General features: G+C 43.9%; 1 protein-coding gene across 11 annotated transcripts in view; it reads left to right on the forward strand.

The window, feature by feature from the left end:
• Positions 1–16,633, forward strand: part of DMBT1 (deleted in malignant brain tumors 1) — a 32,219-nt gene that overhangs the window by 13,541 nt on the left and 2,045 nt on the right. For 8 of the 11 annotated variants that reach the window (XM_075612120.1, XM_075612121.1, XM_075612126.1 and 5 more), the window contains 11 exons: positions 2,190–2,228; positions 6,301–6,360; positions 7,204–7,233; positions 8,017–8,046; positions 8,166–8,486; positions 8,569–8,598; positions 9,004–9,033; positions 9,975–10,004; positions 12,059–12,206; positions 13,399–13,619; positions 15,219–15,394. In XM_075612120.1, coding sequence (XP_075468235.1) covers positions 2,190–2,228; positions 6,301–6,360; positions 7,204–7,233; positions 8,017–8,046; positions 8,166–8,486; positions 8,569–8,598; positions 9,004–9,033; positions 9,975–10,004; positions 12,059–12,206; positions 13,399–13,619; positions 15,219–15,394 — 1,115 coding nt within the window. Of the gene's footprint in view, positions 1–2,189; positions 2,229–6,300; positions 6,361–7,203; positions 7,234–8,016; positions 8,047–8,159; positions 8,487–8,568; positions 8,599–9,003; positions 9,034–9,974; positions 10,005–12,058; positions 12,207–13,398; positions 13,620–15,218; positions 15,395–16,633 lie in introns of all 11 variants that reach the window. The other 3 variants (XM_075612128.1, XM_075612127.1, XM_075612125.1) reach the window with 3 other exon arrangements.

Below are 16,633 nucleotides of genomic sequence, written 5' to 3' on the forward strand. Positions count from 1 at the left end.
TTCTGATCCGGGTTGTATATATCCTTTTATTCATTCTTGGGGTTATGTGCGGGGCGCCATAGATATAATATTTTACATCTCAAGTATTGCAGTAGAAGTATTACACCGCCTGTTGCATGGGACAGTATTGCTGTAGAAGTATTACACAGCCTGTTGCATGGGACAGTATTGCTGTAGAAGTATTACACAGCCTGTTGCATGGGACAGTATTGCTGTAGAAGTATTACACAGCCTCTTGCATGGGACAGTATTGCTGTAGAAGTATTACACAGCATGTTGCATGGGACAGTATTGCTGTAGAAGTATTACACAGCCTGTTGCATGAGACAGTATTTCTATAGAAGTATTACACAGCCTGTTGCATTGGACAGTATTGCTGTAGAAGTATTACACAGCCTGTTGCATGGGACAGTAATGCTGTGGAAGTATTACACAGCCTGTTGCATGGGACAGTATTGCTGTAGAAGTATTACACAGCCTGTTGCATGGGACAGTATTGCTGTAGAAGTATTACACAGCATGTTGCATGGGACAGTATTGCTGTAGAAGTATTACACAGCATGTTGCATGGGACAGTATTGCTGTAGAAGTATTACACAGCCTGTTGCATGGGACAGTATTGCTGTAGAAGTATTACACAGCATGTTGCATGGGACAGTATTGCTGTAGAAGTATTACACAGCATGTTGCATGGGACAGTATTGCTGTAGAAGTATTACACAGCCTGTTGCATGGGACAGTGATGCTGTAGAAGTATTACACAGCCTGTTGCATGGGACAATAATGCTGTAGAAGTATTACACAGCCTGTTGCATGGGACAGTATTGCTGTAGAAATATTACACAGCCTGTTGCCTGGGACAGTATTGCTGTAGAAGTATTACACAGCCTGATGCATGGGACAGTATTGCTGTAGAAGTATTACACAGCCTGTTGCCTGGGACAGTATTGCTGTAGAAGTATTACACAGCCTGATGCATGGGACAGTATTGCTGTAGAAGTATTACACAGCCTGTTGCATGGGACAGTAATGCTGTAGAAGTATTACACAGCCTGTTGCATGGGATAGTATTGCTGTACAAGTATTACACAGCCTGTTGCCTGGGACAGTATTGCTGTAGAAGTATTACACAGCCTGTTGCATGGGACAGTATTGCTGTAGAAGTATTACACAGCCTGTTGCATGGGACAGTATTGCTGTAGAAGAATTACACAGCCTGTTGCATGGGACAGTATTGCTGTAGAAGTATTACACAGCCTGTTGCCTGGGACAGTATTGCTGTAGAAGTATTACACAGCCTGATGCATGGGACAGTATTGCTGTAGAAGTATTACACAGCCTGTTGCATGGGACAGTATTGCTGTAGAAGTATTACACAGCCTGTTGCCTGGGACAGTATTGCTGTAGAAGTATTACACAGCCTGATGCATGGGACAGTATTGCTGTAGAAGTATTACACAGCCTGTTGCATGGGACAGTGATGCTGTAGAAGTATTACACAGCCTGTTGCATGGGACAGTATTGCTGTAGAAGTATTACACAGCCTGTTGCATGGGACAGTGATGCTGTAGAAGTATTACACAGCCTGTTGCATGGGACAGTATTGCTGTAGAAGTATTACACAGCCTCTTGCATGGGACAGTAATGCTGTAGAAGTATTACACAGCCTCTTGCATGGGACAGTATTGCTGTAGAAGTATTACACAGCCTGATGCATGGGACAGTATTGCTGTAGAAGTATTACACAGCCTGTTGCCTGGGACAGTATTGCTGTAGAAGTATTACACAGCCTGATGCATGGGACAGTATTGCTGTAGAAGTATTACACAGCCTGTTGCATGGGACAGTAATGCTGTAGAAGTATTACACAGCCTGTTGCATGGGACAGGGAGATGGGTAATTCCTTTGACGTTGTACTTGAAAGACTTATCCAGAGCGGGACTTCTCTGTGGGTGGATCAGGGAGTAAGCACACGTGTGCAGTGCTGATCTCTGCTCAGGCAGTGGGTGCAGGTATATACAGACTGTCATGTCTAGCACAGGAATAATACTAGATTTCCACTTTATTGGTTCAGCGAATGCCAATAACTTGCCAGTTAGAGGTCAGACAGATCAGTAAACGCGTGCAAATATTCTATACATATCTATTTACATTTACACATACAAATTGTAACTTTGTTATTATTTTAGCCTTGAATCAAACAACTGGTGCTTTTCCAGACAACAAAGGTAGGTACAGAAACTGGGGATAGGTCAAACTGGGTGTGTGAAATGTGCTTTCAATGACTGCACTGTTTTTTGGAGCAGAGTTGTGTGATGTGTAAGAATGGTTTCATTTATCTGATGCAGAATTTTAGGTATAGAGGATTTTTGGGGGGGGTAAATAAAAGGTAAAAAGGATGGTGCAAAGAGACAGAATGTGACACGTCATTATAATCTGAGCACCATGTAAATCCTCCCCAGCTCATCCTACTGACTCTCCCCAAGCTGCAAGCTGGGGCAGAGACACAGAATGTTACACGTTATTATAATCTGAGCACCATGTAACTCCTCCCCAACCAGGGCCACCGACAGGGGGGGAGAGCCGGGACAAGGGGACCGGTGGCTGTGGGGGACCTGGCCGACCGGCGCTGCAAGATTGGCCTGACCTCTGGCCAGGTCTGGCTTCTGGTCCTCTCGTTGATGCTGGGCCTCAGCCCTACCCAGCTGCAGGCCTCCATCACTGACACTGTCCCAAGTCGAGCCTCTGACATCAGCGTACGCCGGGCCTCTCTGAAGTTGACTTGCGCCGTAAGCAAGCTGGGCTCAGCTTCCGGCATGCACCGGCTTGAGAGGCCCAGCGTGCACCGGCACCAGAGGCTCGGCATGGGAGAGTATCAGTGAGGACAGCCCACAGCTGGGGAGAGCTGTGGCCTGGTGCCAACGAGAGGGATGGCCGCCAGGCCCGGCCAGAGGCCAGAGGCCTGAGACCTGAGACCAGCCCCAAGGTAGGTAAGTTTGGATTTGTTTGGGGGGGTTGTTTTTAAAAATATATATATTTGTGGCGTTTGTATGTATTTGGGCGGTCGGGGGGGGGCTTGTATATATTTGGGGGTTTGGGAGGCTTGTATATATTTGGGGGTTTGGGAGGCTTGTATGTATTTGGGGGGGCATGTATGTATTTGGGTTTGGGGGGGAATTGAATGTATTTGGGGGTTGGGGGCTTGTATGTATTTGGGACTTGTTTTTTTTTTCTGTATGTATTTTGGAGTTGGGTTTTCTGTATGTATTTGGGAGTGGGTTTTTTTGTATGTATTTGGGGGTGGGGGGATTTGTATGTATTTTGTGGGGGAGAGGAGGGAATGAGTGTGAGGAGAGGATTTTGAGTGAAGGTGGGGTAATTAATGGAGGGGGGAGAATTAGAGAGGTAAGGGGGTAAGAGTGAGACGGAGGGGAGAGAAATACATGGGAAGAGGAGTGGAAATAGAGGGGGCTCGCAAGGTGGGAAATGGGGGGCTACCAAGACCGCCAACATGGGGGAGGGCAAGACCACTGACAATGGGGGGGGGGGGGGGGTGAGTTGGACACCTGGTTATAACTCTAGTCCTGTCCTGGGACACCTAAGATTTTAGAACCAAAACCCTAATATTATTTAGAACCAAAACCAAAAATCCATTCCACGTGGCAATCGCTAGGTATTTCTTGCCATATCGTTTTTAATTCTTTTAAGTTTTTCAGGTATACTATTTCAGTTTCCTGACTGTATGCTTACTTTTCATGCTTTATTATGCTATTTTTTGCATTGTCCAGCTTCTCTTGAGTTTTTTTTTTGTACATAATTTGGTAAAAATTCAAAACCAAATTCAAATAAATTGAGTTTTGGCAAAACCAGAACCAAAACACGAAATATTTTTAGAACCACAACCACGTCCAAAACTAAAACATAATTAGTTTTTTGGAACCAAAGCCATAACAAGAGTTAAAGTATCCCCCCCTCCCCCCCCCAATAACAGAAACTGTGGCTACATATTGTACCTGGCCTCAGACACACTGGTCATATCAACACATACAGATGTAGCCAACGTCTTTACAACATGCGGTATGCTGCAGCCGGACATACACAACACACTAGCGAGAGAAGAGCCACTGTTTTGCATTGGCTGCTCAAGAAGGGGGAGGGGGGGTTTACTGCTTCATTTCACCTACGGGAGTGCACTTAATATTGCAATAATGCTGGCTACATCTGTATAATCACCGGTTCTTGGACATATGGTAGGAATATTCCCTAGTTACTACAAGGCGCATTGAGGGCACACTTACTGTATGCCTTAGCCTAATTAAGTCTCTCTCAAGAGCACATTTGTAAAAGTTCAATGGTGCAAGAAAGTATATCGCTATACAACCGTGTCTTCCGTTGTCAGCGTGCATCCAACCTGGTCAGTATCAGGTATTAGTCCTCACGGTGTGATGTCATAATTTGCGACGCCAACCAGACAAGGTTGGATGCACGCTGACAACGGAAGGCACGGTTGTATAGCGATATACTTTCTTGCACCATTGATCTTTTACAAATGTGCTCTTGAGAGAGACTTAATTAGGCTAAGGCATAATAACTAAATGAAATACTTTGCGGTACTAAGAATACCTACGGAGCATATTTGCACTAACTTGCTACCCAACTAAGGTTTTAGTGTCATGATCAAAGAGTGGTTTTTTGTATCCATGCATATGTATATTTTTCTCCATTAGGAGTCAAACTGTGGTATGCAGCTGTATCTCATAAGCTAGATATGGACACCAATGGTTCATTACTATGTTACTATTATCAGGGCTGTGTTTTCCATCTGCTATCTATGACTGACAACCATTACTAAACATAGATACATATGGCCCACCACGGTGTTACTGTTATCAAGGCTGTGCTTACTTGCATGCTAGTATAGGTTGATCACTATCAACTGTTACATTGCCAGATTACATTGTCAGTATACATAACAGTGAGCTCATAGTTTTTATATATTATTGCAACACCTTATTACCATCTTTTGTCAGTTCAGGTTCTGAGAGACTAAGATGCAGTATACTATGTTGGTCTCTGTGTCTGCTATATTATAGTCACTCTACACTCCCAGTCTGTTTACTTTAGTACTGGTGAATTTTACCTCACTGTATATATATATATATTTTTGAGCACTTAGAAGAGTTATTTGATGAATAGATTTTTATTATTTTTGGTTTTTATGGACATTCCGTGGTGGAGTGGAATTCATTACTGTTTGCTACTACAGACATTACCTCTGTTATCCATAGGTGGTTGAGTGCAACTAAAGGGGCTTCTTTATATTGATCATCTTCTGACCCTTATTGCTGAAATCCCAAGTTCCACTTAGCAACACTTACAGGAGTTGCAGAGACGTGAAAACCCTCATCCCGGGACAGCTTCTCTACCCTGTTAATGGCTGATTCATAACATAAGAAGTTTTCAGTTGCTTTGCAAATGTAGACAGTAAATTCTAACAAGGAAAAGTGCAAAAGCACATATCAAGTAAAAAAACACACTATATACTGCTTTAACGTGGGGCAATATAAATACTCACTGGTCACTACAGACACCAGTGGTATAGCAGATCCCCCACATCACATGAAGAGCTAATGTCAAAGTTTCCACAGGCCGTACAACCCTATGAGATATTGTACACCACAGAAAGTATTGCTATCATCGCCTAAAGGGATTACTGTACCCCTGCTTTCCACATTAGTATCACTTACAACCTATACTGTAAGTGGCCCTATGTTTGGAAGTAGAAAAGCCCACAGGTGAATGACATGCAACGTACATATCCAAGTATAATACTTGGCGTATATCTCACAAGTGTCACAGTACCCCATAGATCACAAATGCTGCAAGTATCAAACCAAGATGTAGTATTAGTGTTTTCAGGAGGTTTGATTGCTGGACAACTCCCATAGAAAAGAGCATACAATATATACTATTAACTGCCACAGTATCACCCTCTAGAGACAGACAATGGGATGTCAGCAAGGCTACTTACTGTACATGAAAGAACAAGAGAGCATTAAAACAGTGCAGAATATACACCTGAAATGAAAAGGAACTAAGGAGCAACTCGAACAAAGTCAAATAGCGTGCTACATCTTCACTCATACATACTGACCTAAAGAAAACTCCTCACAGTTACTCCTTTCTGCTACATGAGATGTACACACAGCCCAAAGGGGACACTTATGATATACAATAAGTCCTCAAGCTAACTACAAATGGTTCCAATGGATGTTTTTACATTTGTGATTATGTCTCCAGGTTTTACAGATCTTGGTTTTCAAGTGAATACCACAGAATATACACCAGAAGCTGAATCAGGTAAGTCTCAGCCTCTAATATGAATAAATGCCTAGCTGTTTATACTGTACCTGTGGCTCTGTGATTAGTGATTATGGGCCTCATGCAGAGAGCATCGTTATTTCGAAATTCGCCATTTTTTGTACAATTTCGCGCAGAAACCGGCAGAAAATGGCGAGTTACGAAAAACGCGCCATTTTGTTTTTTCTATTGCTAAAACTCGCCTCGCGGCTGGCGAGAACCTCCATCTCGCCATTTTTAAAACTCTCCGAATGCAGAGAGGTGCGAACGGCATGTAGCGGCTGTTCGCGCCAAGAAAATGGCGCGATTCTCGCATTTTTGCCATGCCAGGAAAAGATGGCAAGATGGCGCTCGCCGCCTATAGTAAAGGGGAAAAAAAAGGCGCGAATTTGTTTTTACACGTTTCTGAAGCGCGCATCTCGCCAATTTAAACTCGCCACACGCATCCATGTTAAACATAGCAGAATTCGCACTTTTCTGCATATGGAGAATAAAACTCTCCAAAAAAGCTACTTTTTATGAAATTCGCCAATTTTAAAATTCTATGCTCTCTGCATGAGGCCCATAGTCAGATGCATGGAATACTAACTTAAACACTACCATGTGGGAAGTTCCACAGAAGAAAGCACAAGAACAGTGCAGAACATACAAATGAAAGGAAAAGGAATTAAGGAACTATTATAATGTACCTACAATATATATATCTATGGCATTTACTGAATTAAGTATTATTGCATCCAGCTAATATTCCATCTATAATGGAGTCTGTTATTTCTGGTTCTCACTAAACGTCTTTGTAAAATCACAGTAGAGATGATTTTTTTTTCTCTTCTGTCCTAACAGACGCACCCTTTCCCACCACCCCACAGACAAGTAAGTTTCTTATAAAATTCCACAGCTGTCCTGAAACGTTACAGTATGTTTGATTAGGGTCCTGTAGTATGAGGGTCACAGATGTAGGAATGATTTTGACAATAGTAACTATTATAATTGTCTCATAAAGCTAGATGGCTTTCGGGTTATAGATGGGATCCTTGAGTTGAATGTTTTAATCAACAAAATACTACAGGAAACCTCTTCCGCTACAAGTTCTGCAGCTAACACTGAGTTATTTACTAACGCCTGCCAGCTTCAGAACTGGGGAAGGACCCGTGCAAAAAAACAGTTCCATATTTGTCAGAAAAGCAATGGGAGTTTTTGATTTTGTCAATCTGACACAATTATTTTGCTGGGGGGTTTCCTCCAGGTCTGCAGGTGAGATACCTTAGCCAATCCCCTGTGACTCCTTGATTTCCCTTAGAATCTGGGTGGCCCTGCTGCTGATAAACAGAAATAACAGATGTGCTGGTCGTGTGGAGATCTTTTATGAATGAGTCTGGAGGACAGTGTGTGATGACACGGGGGATATGAGCGATGCACAGGTAGTGTGCAGGCAGCTGCTCTGTGGGTCACAAATTTCAGCTTTTGGTAGTGCCCGTTTTTGCCAAGGCAGTGCCACCACCGTGGACTACAAAACTACAACTGTGGGCATGCTGAGGATGCTCTAGTTATCTGCTCAGGTCTAATTCAGCTATAATAGTAGATACTTGGTTTCTACTGTAGCTGCTGAACCACATAGATGACTTATTTATTGGCATTTCTTTCTCATCCTCACAGCTGCAGGTAATTCCGCTTCTAGACCACCAGGTAACCTGAGGCCCCCTTAGAACCCTTCTAGCTCTTACTTATTACAGCACACCTCCTGCCTTTAACCTGGGAAGGCAAATGCATCATCAGTTGACACTGATATCCTTTCTATGCTGCAGTAGAGATCTTGACAACCCTGCAGCTGGTAAATGGAAATAACAGATGTGCTGGTCGTGTGGAGATCTTTTATGAAGGTGCCTGGGGGACAGTGTGTGATGACATGTGGGATATCAGAGATGCAGAGGTAGTGTGCAGGCAGCTGGATTGTGGGACAGCGATTTCAGCTCCTGGAAGTGCCCACTTTGCCCAAGGCCGTGGTCAGATTCTACTGGATGATGTGAACTGCAGAGGCAACGAATCCTTCCTGTGGCAGTGCCCGCATCCTGCCCTGAGAATCCACAACTGTGTGCATGCTGAGGATGCTGGAGTCATCTGCTCAGGTACAGTCTAATGACAGGTATCATAGTACAGATTCTGCTGCTGGTCCTCACATATCATTTATTTGTGTTTTCATCCTCACAGGTGCAAATTATTCTACTCCCCAGCCACCAGGTAACTACAGGACTCTTCTCCTCTCACTAGTGTCGAGCTAATATATTGTTCCTTTTGCATTTCCCTTTGGTGTTCTGGGATTTTTTCTTGGTTTGGCCACTCAGATTAATTACATTTGCAAATGTACACATCTGATTCTTTAGGCCAATATTTCCTTTCTTTCAATATATTCTCATGATTAGCATTTTTACTGTTTGTTTCCTGAACTGTGAATGCAATACATTGTGCCAACACTTTAATGTTGCTCTTTATTTATGTCTGTCCTTCACAATGGTCTCAATCTCCATTCTTGCATGTCTGTTCATATTCCAATATTCCAATGTCTTTCTCTGTCTGACTCCTGTCAATGTAACTCTGCTCATCACTAGCATATTAAATACTAACCTGTGTTTCTGATACTTGCAGATCAAACCCAGACTACCATGACTCCATCAGGTAAAATCAGGGACCCTTTCTTACAATGTTATGGCGGAATGGCTAAGGTGCAGTTTTAATGCACAACCTTGTAGATTTGTTTTCAGTTTTGGACAGGTTGTTGTACTTTCTCTATATCATCCTATGCACCATAACCACATACAAAACAATTATAACAACATCACTGTTTGTTTCCTTACTTCCTGCTTGACATGCCTTCCTGATTCCCCCTCAGACGTGGTCTCTTAAATATAATTACATGGCACATAAGAAGGGGTTTGTGAATATTTAATGAATTACATTTTATTCCAGACATGATTTTGTATCCCACCCTCTCATCTAGTAATCTGCACATTTATATTATTAAAAGGCCTAATGCAACAGCAGTGATTTCTTTCTAAGAAACAAGCCAAGGCCATGCTTTCATAATCAGCACTGAAGGTGGTGAATTACAGGTTGCTCATGGTAGCCAGTTGATGCACCCAAGTCTACCTCCGTCTAATGCATTTAACCTCTATAGATGTATTGATTTCACACAAACCCAACAAAAGTGATCTAGTGCCTCTTTTCAGGCTCCACAATTTAGTCCAGTTTAAATATCTCAGAATATACCACCAGAAAGTAACTTTTGTCCTTGCTGAATCCTTGCTGACTGTCTCTTTCACGAGGCTATTGTAGGGTTTCCAAAGCTACTGCAGTGTTCAAAACCACACAAGCAGCGTTTTCAGTGTAAATGTGCATGTTTAGGCGGATAGAAGTTGCACATGGTTTCCATGTCCCAAAATGAGGGTACTGATTATCTTTCAGGTAGCTGCAGATAGATCTTTTCAAGAATTGTGACCCTTTAGTCTCACTGTCCTTTACAACCTAAACTTGCACAAAAACAAGTTTACACAAATTTCACAAAGCGACAGATAATTCATGACTTGGAATATACTGTATCTTATTTTCTATCTTTGCAGTACCTTTCACTATCCTACTGAACACCACCGGTAAGGGGCATTTCTAACATAGTCCTGCATGTGCCCAGTCCATGCAGAGGACATCATTTTATTAGAATTAGATCATTTGTGAATGGGTTTAATATCCTGAAAATGTCAATTTGGTTATTTGCTTGCAATCTAAGGCCTCGGCCAGGCAGGGAGCGGGCGCGCTTGCGCTCGTGCGCTGCTCCCTGCTCGGCCGGGCGATTCGTGGCTGGCTGGGCGCACGCTCGCCTGGGGCGCGGCCACGACAACACGGAGATGGTTTGCCCTCATTGGGCGAACCGCTCACGTGACGCGCTTGAGAGCGGCAAATTCAAATTTGCTTGCTCTGAGCAGCGAGCGGGCGCAGGTGCTTGCTCACGCTGGCCACACACATTGCTGCAATGTGTTTCATCGCTGCAAGAGTGAGTGTGCCCAACCACTCAGCGCCACCCTGGATGAGGCCTTAGGCTGTGGCCAGGCAGGGAGAGGGTGCGCTGGTGCTCGTGCGCTGCGCCCTGCTCGTCCGAGCGATTTGTGGCCGGCTAGGTGCATGCTCGTCTGGGGGCACGGCCATGACGTCACGGAGCTGGTTCACCATCATTGGGCGAACCGCTCACGTGAAGCGCTTGCGAGCGGCAAAATCAAATTTGCTTGCTCTATAAGCATCTAAGCGCCGAGCATGCGCAGGCGCTTGCTCACGCTGGCAACACACATTGCCTCAATGTGTTTCAGAGCAGCCAGTGTGAGCACGCCCACCCGCTCAGCGCCACCCTGGCCGAGGCCTGAGGGTTGCTGCAATGGGTTTATAGGATCACAATCTTCTTTGTACCTTTTATGTTGTTACCCACAACATCTGCATATTTCATTTTGCACAAAGAAACAGAAAAATTGAGGTGTTAAGAAGTCCTAATATCAGCTCAGCTTGCCTTGCTCTAGCTCAGGGGTAGCCAACTCCAGTGCTCAAGGGCCACCAACAGGCCTAGCGTTAAGGATATCCCTGCTTCAGCACATGTGGCTCAATCAGTGGCTCAGTCAATGTCCCATGGTGCATTGTTCATGTCCCGATGCAATGTGCCAGTGGGAGTAATAATGATGCTACATTTGTGTCTCTCTCTGTCCCTCATCTTACAGTATATCGTAGGTTGCGTCCATAGACACTGCAGACGTGCGGAGGCTGAGGCAAAGCGGGTGCTTTCCCTGGCCTTAGTGAGCGGGCTGTCCTGGGCATGTCTATGGGCGGGCCAGTGACATCACGGAGCTGGTTCGCCGTCATTGGGCGAACTGCTCACGTGACCGCCCTATCGCGCGATAAATCAGTCAAAACTGATTTTGCACGCATCGCGCGCCCCCTCCCGCTTCCGCGTGCACGCGCCCGCACGCTGTATATACGCGATTACTGCCTTTATGCAGTCTGATCGCTCAGCGCGCGCGCGGTCTGCCCCTGTATGGACGCAGCCTTACATATCGATATAATAGATTTCATACTTATTTTAAGCAATTTTAATTCTTTATTATGCTATTTTAGAATTTTATTTAGACTTTTTTCCCCATAATTTTGGTAAATAATCTAACACGTTGAGTTTTAGAAAAAAAATGCAAAATCACACCCAAGTGAAACTTAGTTAAAATAAATATTTGCCATCTTTGCCATGATTGGATGAAGCCGTGCAAATGCAATGTATATTGCTCATTCTGCTGAATTTATGTTCATTAAACTTCATCTGAAAATTAAACATTGAGCAAAAGCAGGAAAATGGGCACCAAACAAAAAAATTTACTTTTTTTTTCAACAGAATGTATAATAACAAATCCTATAGCGTACCACATTCTTATTTCAAGGATGTGACCTATAGATTGTGGCCTTGAAGTGTTACACTACTTACCAACCTCTTCTTCTTCTTCTTGCATGCTTAGTAACCTAACAACTTCATAGTAAATGTCTGCTCTCTCTCTTTCTATATTTCTTCCCTGTGTCTTTAGCGTGTCCTTTTAACCACTGAAACATAACCCAAGCCCCAACAGAGCATTCAGAAACTTTCCTCCACTCTTAGCCTGACCTTTGTGCCTTTTTCTTGCAGTTAACTGTGGAGGGATCTTGACCAATTCTCGGGGATTCATTGGGTCTCCATCCTACCCACTTTCTTCTAACGCTGTCTACTGTGTCTGGCAGATCAAAGTTCAAAACAATTATAAAGTTGAAATTCAGGTCAATTTTACAAATTTCACGTGAGTACGACAGGAAAGCAACATTTTATTCAAAGGAATGTGATGTGCGTTCTGCTGCTCTGCACAAGGCGCAGTACTTCTGATACATGGCACAGTATTTCTGATACATGGTACAGGACTTCTGATACAGGGCACAGTACTTCTGATACATGGTACAGTACTTCTGATACATGGTACAGTACTTCTGATACATGGTACAGTACTTCTGATAAAGGGTACAGTACTTCTGATACATGGTACAGTACTTCTGATACATGGTACAGTACTTCTGATAAAGGGTACAGTACTTCTGATACATACTGTAGTACAGTACTTCTGATACAGGGTACAGTACTTCTGATAAAGGGTACAGTACTTCTGATACATAGTACAGTACTTCTGATAAAGGGTGCAGTACTTCTGATACATGGTACAGTATGTCTGATAAAGGGTACAGTACTTCTAATACATAGTACAGTACTTCTGATACGGGCACAGTACTTCTGATACAGGGTACAGTACTTCTGATACATGGTACAGTTATTCGAATACATGGTACAGTACTTCTGATACACATTACAGTACTTCTGATACAGGGCACAGTACTTCTGATACATGGTACAGGACTTCTGATGCAGGGTACAATACTTCTGATGCAGGGTACAGTACGTCTGATACATGGTACAGTACTTCTGATGTATGTTACAGTACTTCTGATACAGGGCACAGTACTTCTGATACAGGGCACAGTATTTCTGATACAGGGCAAAGTACTTCTGATAAAGGGTACAGTACTTCTGATACAGGGTACAGTACTTCTGATACAGGGTACAGGACTTCTGATACATGGTACAACAATTCACTGTGTATCCCAAACAGAGGATTTATTTAATGTCTTCTTATGATGAGTAGAGCAAGGGATTCTGGTCATGGAGCGACAGAGAACGGTATAGTTACCTATGATTCTGATGTGTCTTAGTACCAGACTGAGTGTTTAGAATAGATAATACTCTCCTAATTCTGATACTTCTATCAACTGCATTTCAAAGTATCAGTTGATTTTTTTCATATTGAGAACAAGACTGATATCTCAATTTATTGTTTTACTAAGAACATACTTCATAAATAATTTACTCTTACCCCCGCCCTTTCTTTAACTCTTGAAGTCTTATGTTTTCTCTCATCTTCTCTACTTACTTTGTAATTCCTTTAGGTTTGAAAACTCCTCGTCCTGTGACTCTGACTTTGTGTCCGTGTTTGACGGGACACCACTTGGGTCACATTTACTTGGAAGACTCTGTGGGACATCTCAACGCAACTTCACCTCCTCTTCAAACAGCCTGAGCCTTGTCTATTCCAACAGTGGCAGTAGCAGTGCTTCTGCCATGGGATTCCAGGCCAGATACACCTCCATATTCCAGAACAACCTGAACGGTATGTTTGTAGCTGCACATCCCAAACAGAGTGACTGTACAGGAACTAGAGGGAGAAATATGGCCTCTTGTAATGATCTCAAATTTGTGTTGCGATTAAAGATATCAAGTAAGGGTTGGGACTGTTAGAGTGTGTGAATTCACGATGGTAGTTAGCAATGAACACAATTGCAAGGCAATTTGTAGTTGATTTTGTTTGCCCACTTTCCCATTGCAGTTATACACATTGTGAGATTGTGTATGTTTTTGCTTTCTACTCTTCTACAAGTAAGCTCTGGAAACATTACAATGTTGGTAGCATGTAATGTATAATTCCTCGAAGCAGGGCCGGTGACAGAGTTTTGACCATGTCCTTCCTGCTCATGTCGGTGGCCTTGCGAGACCCACTTAATTACCACCCCCCTCTCACTCAATCCTGCTCCCTCAATCTTCCACTCATACTCCTTCCTCCCTCATCCCCTGACCACACACACGCATGCTTTCCTCTCCCCTCTAACACACACAAACCCCCTGATACCCATACAATTCCCTTCCACAGCTAAAATTTATGTAACTGTACTTGTAACCAGGTATTATTTGTTTTACTCTGTGCCCAGGACATACTTGAAAACGAGAGGTAACTCTCAATGTATTACTTCCTGGTAAAATATTTTATAAATAAATAAATAAAATGTAATAGCCCCCCTTTACAGCCAAAATGCAATAAAAACCCGCACAATTCAATAGCCCACCTTCCACACAATTCAACAACACACAGACACACACACACCTCTCCCACACCAGGCCTGCCTCTCTCCCCAGCTTCTGCCAGGTCTCTCTCCCGCCGGTGCGCACCGGAAGCTGGGCCCGCCCGGAAGTCGTGCTCAGCTTTTGTCATGCATCGGCGAAAGAGAAGGAGGCCCGGCGGCAATCAGAGGCCAGGTACGGGCGGGAAAGAGGCAAGCACAGGCCCGCAGCGTCTGGGGAGAGCCGGGTCCTGGCGGCTGCGGGTGGCCCGGCAGCTAGACCCAGGAGTTGGGCCTGATCTCTGGCCGGTCCCAAGTTTTAGCGCTGAACGGCCGTACCCCCCGAAAACTCCAGGCCTGGGACACTTGTCCTGTCTGCCCGTCTCCCCCGTTGTCGGCCCTGCCTGGAAGACAAATGAGTCTAACACCACAGTTTAAAATGTCTCACAGGCCTCATATTTGTCTCCTTCAAGACTATGGAGTGAACGGTGGTCTCGGTATGAGAACACACGTTATCTGTAGTATGACTTCTAGTAATCCTCTAAGTCAGGGGTTCTCAACTCCAGTCTTCAAGCCCCCCCCCCCAACAGGCAAGGTTTTCACCTTATCCCTGCTTTAGCACAGGTCAAAGACTGAGCCACCTGTGCTGAAGCAGGGACTGAGTCAAATGTGCTGAAGCTGGGATATCCTGAAAATCTGACCTGTTGGGGATGGGGGGGGGGGGGGGAGGGGGGTCTTAAGGACTTGAGTTGGGAACCCCTGCTCTAGAGGATATTTTAAATGATGCAACTAGACCATTATAAATGAGTCTCTTCATTAGTAAGACCATATTACCCAATGTCTCAGTTCTAAGTCTATTTTCTCTCTCTCTTCAGTGACTCTCTCGTGCTTCGCAGACTTTATGCAAGTTAAGGTCTCTTTATCGTACCTACAGTTTCTGGGTTATTCTCCAGATGACATCTTCTTAAATGATCCACAATGCCGACCTCAGATTGTTGGAAACTGGCTGATATTTTATATCCGATACAACACATGTGGCACAGTGAGGCAGGTAGGAACAACGGAGATATGCGTACGGGTGGATACATGTGGATACATGGGCACCCAGCAAATAGGAGAACATGGCCTGGTTGTTTTGTCTGTTCTTTGATGTATTTTCATTGCTGCTCATTGGCAGAGGTCAACTATATTGGTGACCCTGTATCAAGGCAACCAAATAACCCCACTGGCACCTGCTTCAAATATAACTAAAATATGTTTCATATAGTTAATTAGTAGTTCATTACCCAGCGAGATTTAAATCCTCACCTGAGATGTACCAGATAATTTTTTAGTGCAAATAAAAGAGAGGGAAATTACACACCAGAGATTCAGAGTTTAACACATCCCATGTTAATATGTGCATCGCTTAATTGGTGCTTATCACCCATATGTATTACCCTAGTACTAAAAGACGCTTAACATTGATATCTTCTATATATTTAATTGCCTTGACAAATATACCCAAAGGCCTTTGCAGGAGACAGAATGCAGTAAGAGCCTTTTGTGCAAGTGCCTAGGGGCCCCCAAGGTTATGAAGCCCCTGTAGGTTGTGATGGGCCGGTGCTGTGACTCCCCATGTAGCAGTCTGGTGGTCACGGTCTGCCATACTCTCCCTCCTCCTGTCAGCGCAGGGATCCAACTTCCACCGACCGGAGGAGGGAGCTGCACAGCCCCCCAGACCTTACCGAAAGTAAGGTGTTTGTGTGTGTATATGCGTGTGTGTGGGGTCTCTTACCTTCTTCAGAGCGGCCCTCCTCTTGCAGTGCTGCGTTGTCAAGGCGACCTGGCGTCAAATAACACCACATCACATGGCGACGAGTTACCATGACAACGCTATGTCACATGACACTGTAGGAGGAGGGCCGCCTCGAGGAAAGGCCCCTAAAGTATTGCAGCTTCAGAGGGTCTTAATCCTCCCCTGCTTTTGTTGATATTCTTTTTTCTATAAACATATTGGAGAGCTCCAGTTTTATGGTTTATTTTTGTTGTAGCAAGGTTATATGTATGATCCTTTAAAGTTATTTGTGAGAGGAGGTGGGAAAAAAAGAAATATGGCCATCTAGACTACCTACAGTCTTTTGATATCTCTACAGTAGCTTCTCATCAAAGTGAACACACTTCGATGTATGTGAAATTCACATTTTAAACCTGTGAATCTGTCTAAGTCCCTACACGTCTGTTTTATTTAAGGCAATTGGTTTGGAGGTAATTATTTATGTGTTTTTTTCACCTCACATGCTGCTTTTTC

Source organism: Ascaphus truei, chromosome 8 (genome assembly GCF_040206685.1).
Source record: "Ascaphus truei isolate aAscTru1 chromosome 8, aAscTru1.hap1, whole genome shotgun sequence".
Taxonomy (NCBI): domain Eukaryota; kingdom Metazoa; phylum Chordata; class Amphibia; order Anura; family Ascaphidae; genus Ascaphus; species Ascaphus truei.